General features: G+C 43.0%; 1 protein-coding gene across 1 annotated transcript; it reads right to left on the bottom strand.

Moving 5' to 3' along the window:
* Positions 1–126: 126 nt before the first annotated feature.
* c9 (complement component 9) lies at positions 127–5,078 on the bottom strand. The gene is made up of 11 exons (XM_041960344.1): positions 5,005–5,078; positions 4,804–4,894; positions 3,895–4,045; positions 3,677–3,818; positions 3,021–3,159; positions 2,665–2,886; positions 2,327–2,567; positions 2,097–2,228; positions 1,523–1,698; positions 388–622; positions 127–284 (listed from the first exon to the last, which is right to left on the bottom strand). The coding sequence occupies exons 1-11, from the start codon at positions 5,076–5,078 to the stop codon at positions 127–129; spliced, it is 1,761 nt and encodes a 586-aa protein (XP_041816278.1).

The following is a 5,078-nucleotide window of genomic DNA, read 5'->3' as shown; positions in this document are numbered from 1 at the left end:
TTTTCTAATCATGCGAAGACAAAACTGCTCGTGATTTCAAATCTTTAGATTTTCAGCTTTTTTGTGTGTCCAGTGTGTGTGTGTCAGAAAGCGAGATTGTTTGTTAAATGATCATTTATCATCTGTTTAGCAGTACTCTTCGCTGCTGGTGTCTCCTCTGCACACAGCTCCCAGGAGCCCTTCTGTGTTACAGCTGCGTGTCCTGGTGCGCTTCGCCGCGTTACAGCTGGACCAGCTGGACCAGCACGACCAGTTACCTTCCTGGGTAACAGTCGGCCTTTCACCTGCAAAACATTGTCCAAATTAACACATAAAGAAAAGAAAAATGACCTAAAGTGATATGAATGGCCTTGTATGTAGACCTTATTTACCACTCTTTACTCTTACCTGGACTTTTAGCTTTATCACCCTTGTAATTCTGGCAGCCCAGGCCTTCAAACAGGTGAGGGCACAAGCATATACACTTTCCATCCAGCAGAGCCAGAGTGCCCCCGTTCAGACAAGGCTTGCACTTGCACACGTTGTAGTCGGCCACATAGTCTGCTATGGCCCGCTTCAGGTTGGCTATCCTGGAGTTAGCGTCCGGCATTTCCAATGGGATCAACATATAGATGGGCTCCGGCTGTCGGGAATGACAGAATAAGTGCACCATTTCACTTGCTGGAATATAATAACAAAAAATGTTTTTCACAACATCGCTTATTTGCCTCATATCTTATAACAAGACTAAGATGCTGCCATGAAATTGGAGTTCTGGTTACGACTTGGGAGGCTCATGTGGTTAAGTTGTGAGAAGACCGCTGCAAGGAAATGATAACATGGACACTGGTGGTGTCCACAAGCCACCAAGGCTAGCAATTCAGCAAGCTAGCAAGTGGGAAATGTAATGCAAGAAATGCAAAGGCGACAACGACAGAGGAATAAGATGAGGCTGTACATAGGCACAGCAGTGCTCTGAGCTAAATGCTAACACGGCTCTTCTCCTGAAAACATTAAACACAACCCCATTTGAAGGCAATAATAGTCTACAGCCATGCTAGTGGCTCTGTAAAGCTGTACATCAGCATGCTAGCATGCTCACAACGACAATGCTAACATGCTGATATTTAGCAGGTATGTTTTTCACCATTTCTGTTTGGCATGTTAGCATGCTAGCACTTGATTAGATAGATTTAGATTAATAAAAGCCAAAAACATCAAGGAAACTTCAGAAGATCACCAGATAGGATACAATCATGTGCCTATTAATCAAGTAGATTTTGAGATAATTCACAGGACAAGTGAGACTGTTGGCCTGCTGGTGGCACTAGATGAAAAGTAAGGGGATCAGTCATTTGGATTCATCCGTCTAATAGTAACTGAGATATTTCAGTCTGGACCAAAGTGGTGGACTGACCAATCCACTGACCCAACAACCATGTCCATGCCACTAACATTGCTAAAAAAAAACCCCATTGTCATCACAGTGTGGCACCTTTAATGATGTTGTTACAGCTTCACTTTGCCAATCTCTCAATCCTACCTCACTGTAAATCAGTGCAGGGGCCTCAGCGATGGTTCGGGCCCAGTCCTGATACGTAGTGATGTCCATCACCCCTTCCTTATTCAGTTTCGCCCTCATAGTGACAGCACTTTCTAGGGTACCTCCTTTGACCGATGTCATGACCTTGTCCACCAGAGCTTTTCCATGAATTTCTCCTGTGTTACAACAGTGGTGGTAAAGGTTAGGTTCAGTCTATCTTGCCCAGTTAGGGTCTTTTTCACATAAAGTATGTGTTTCCCAAAACAGCTGTTCCTTGCTGGGCTGCATACTAATACTAATACAAACTTAACTAATACTGCTGAAGTCTCATATGAGCCCTGCCTAAAGTCAAGAATGCAATTTTTCATGGAACAAGGCAATTAATTTTGTCCCTAGTGTCTTACAATGTTGTCAAGTCACAAAGGAGTTGTTGCATGGGCAGTATGCTGAGGAGAAGCAACTGTTATGAACTCATGTGAGGACTGTATTAGGATAGAATCTACACGTATCCTTTGAATATTAACTCTATAATCTTTAAGTATCAGTGTGATCAGGTAATTGAGGGAAAGCAGACCTGTGGAATTTGTTGTTACATTATTACACCCGTCTTTCTTGAAGTGAGCTTTTCCATCAGTCACAGACGTGCTACCAAAGTCTGCTGTGATGCCCAATTTGACGCATTCTTGAATTTTCCTCTCTGTCAGATCTGCAAGAATCACAAAGTACAGAGGATGAGTGCTTAAAACCTTTCAGTTCTGTCAGCATTGTGACAAATCAAAGAGACGCTTGATGGGGCACACGTACTTTTCGCCTTGATGGTGTCCTGGTTGAGAACATAGATCAACTCATATTCGCCGCCAGACTTCCCATTTTTGGTGTAGTGGCTTCCGTAATCCTCCAGAAAGGCAAAATAAATACCCTTCTCATACTGCAAAGGCAAAGATTTGACATGCTCCAGAAATTCGTCGGCCAGATGGAGGTCACGGGAGCGCAGCCTGTAGGTGCTCAGCTGCACTCTGCCCTTCACCCGCATGAAGCTCTTGTTCTGAGTGTGCAGGAGAGAAATATTAAGAAACACAGATGCATATGGTTTGCACACGTTGAGCTAGCATTGGTTGCACAATTTTGTTGCTGACATTCACCTTAATGTTGGTGTACTCTGACATCTCCTTAATCATTGTTTTCTTCTCATACTGATAATCTAAATTCAGATTCAGAGAGACATTGGACAAGGACTTCTCACTTGGCTTGAATTTGAAGGAAAGCCCAGCGTCGACTTTAATGCTCATCTCTTTCAGCATTTCCCTCAGGAGGCTGTGCGTGTCATCATAGATTTCTTTTGAAACCGTTTCCTCCACTAGAGTCTAGACAGACAGGCAGCAGAAGTGTTAAGGGACCGAATCCTCGCTGACATGCTGTATTTTCATCATTTTACACACACACACACACTTAATGATTGCATCCTCGGGATACAACAGGAGAAACGGGTCTGGCTAACCTCATAGTTGAGCACGCCAACGTTCCAGGGAAGCCTGTCGTGGCGCCCGGTGTTTGGATTCCTCACTCGATGACACAACCCATTGAAGTAATCATTGTTGAAGGGGTTCATTCGAGGATCTGCACCCAAGATGTTGATTCTGATGCAAGGACACAGTGGCCACTTTTCAGACTATATTACAGTATTGCAACTGCTTAGAGGAAGTTAAAATATTTGAAGAGTACTCGAGTGCACTGCCCACGTTCAGGTTAGTTATGTACAGTTGACTGAGAGTTAGATAAGAAGATCGATGTTTGAGCCAGGAGATGATTAGCTTAGCTTGACATATAGTAAAGGCACACAGCTTGCCCAGCTGTGTTTAAAGGTAAAGAAAATCTGAGAGGCACGTTAGTGAGGGTTGTAAGTGCTGATTTCTTTGGCCTTTAGACAGGCTAGCTGTTTCCCCCTACTTCTAGGCTTTATGCTAAGCTAATCTAAGATAATTGGGTCTAGCTTTTTTTCGTATGCAGACGTGAGAGTGGTAATAATGGTCCCATCCTCCTAAAATTTCTTTTTTATTGTTAAAAACAATTCAGATAGCATAAGAAAGCATCTGCTCTGAATGCTTCTTTGATCATTTTTGCAAACAAATTAGCTGTTTAATAATCCACTCTTACCCGTATCCTGCTGTTCTGCCTTGCTCATTGCTATCCAGAACGGCTGAACCACAGGGTTTACGGCCAGGATCACAGTCCTCATCTGATCCGTCCTCACAGTCGTAGTCCCCGTTGCACATTAATCTCTTTTTGATGCAAGAACCTGCGTAAAGATGGGTGTTAGCCTGATCGGGCCTAAAATAATGAAGAGGAAGGTGCTGCAGGTGCGACATGAGTACCTGACTCGCACTGGAACTCCGTCTCGGAGCACACGGCGGCAGGCGGTAGCTCACATGTAGCATCTGTTATACAGAACTCTCTGTCTCCCAGTGATCCCTGGCAGGACTCGCCAGCAAACTGGCCAAACACTTCTGGACTGCGGGATCGCCTCTGAGGGCCACGGATCATTTATAAATGATTGTTAAGCATCTGCACTTTCTCACAAAGGCATAAAGCAGCAACTACAGAAACAGTGAAGTTGATTTAAAAGGCCTTTAGCCAAACAGTGTGACAGATACGTTGGAAAACTTTGATTTTCTGCCTCTTCAGGCTGATTGTCACCTGACAATCTAAAGGGCAAAGGGAAAATGCAGTATTTACAAAAAATAATGTGTTCTTGCTTCTGCTTCACCTTTCTAGCTCATTTGGATGAATTAGCTAGTTTAATAACTAAATCTTTAATTAAATACGTTTAAATATGTGATTTAAAGGAAGTTTAACCACATCCAAAAACATGCTTTTCTGCTAAGCTAAAATTTAGCTACCTTTTAGTAGCATCTGATGGTATTTTTTGTCCATTGTGATTAGATTTAGATAGCTACTTCCTAATTTATGTCAAATAATAAATTAAGTTAATGAGTTATAGGAGCATCAAAATTGATTCAGTTTCAAAAAGTAAGTTACTTTATCCACTTTGTCCTGTTAGCTAAACCTCCAAAATTATTTAGCTGTAGCTAAACAGCTAGCCGTGACTAGCCAGATTGCTAGTTTTTTCTGGCTGAAACAGAATTTTGACCAAGTACGTAATTACCGCATTTTGGCTTCTCAGGGCAGTACAGTTTGTCACGCGCTAGCTCGCATGTTATTGATGTGATTAGGCTAGTTGAGTTTTTAGTCACTGCCGTCGACAGCAGTTTTAACAGACTCACTCTGGTTTTCTTGCAAGGGTCACAAGAACTCCACTCGGACCAGCGGCTCCAAACACAATGTACTGCAGGTGGATCAGGAAGCTCCACTCCCCTGAAATACACATTTCATGTATTGCAACTCTTTCTCCAGCACCAAATCCTGAGTAAGCGAATTAAAACAACATCCTGCCGTTGTGTAAATGAAATATGGCGTATACATACATTCCTCCTTCAAGAAGCACCAGAGTTAGACACAGGGCACAGAAGCCCAGCTGGAGAGCAACCTCAATCCTCAT

Source organism: Chelmon rostratus, chromosome 19, assembly GCF_017976325.1.
Source record: "Chelmon rostratus isolate fCheRos1 chromosome 19, fCheRos1.pri, whole genome shotgun sequence".
NCBI classification, from domain to species: Eukaryota; Metazoa; Chordata; class Actinopteri; order Chaetodontiformes; family Chaetodontidae; genus Chelmon; species Chelmon rostratus.
Note: the sequence above shows the minus strand (reverse complement) of the source record. Positions and strands in the feature narration are given on the sequence as shown.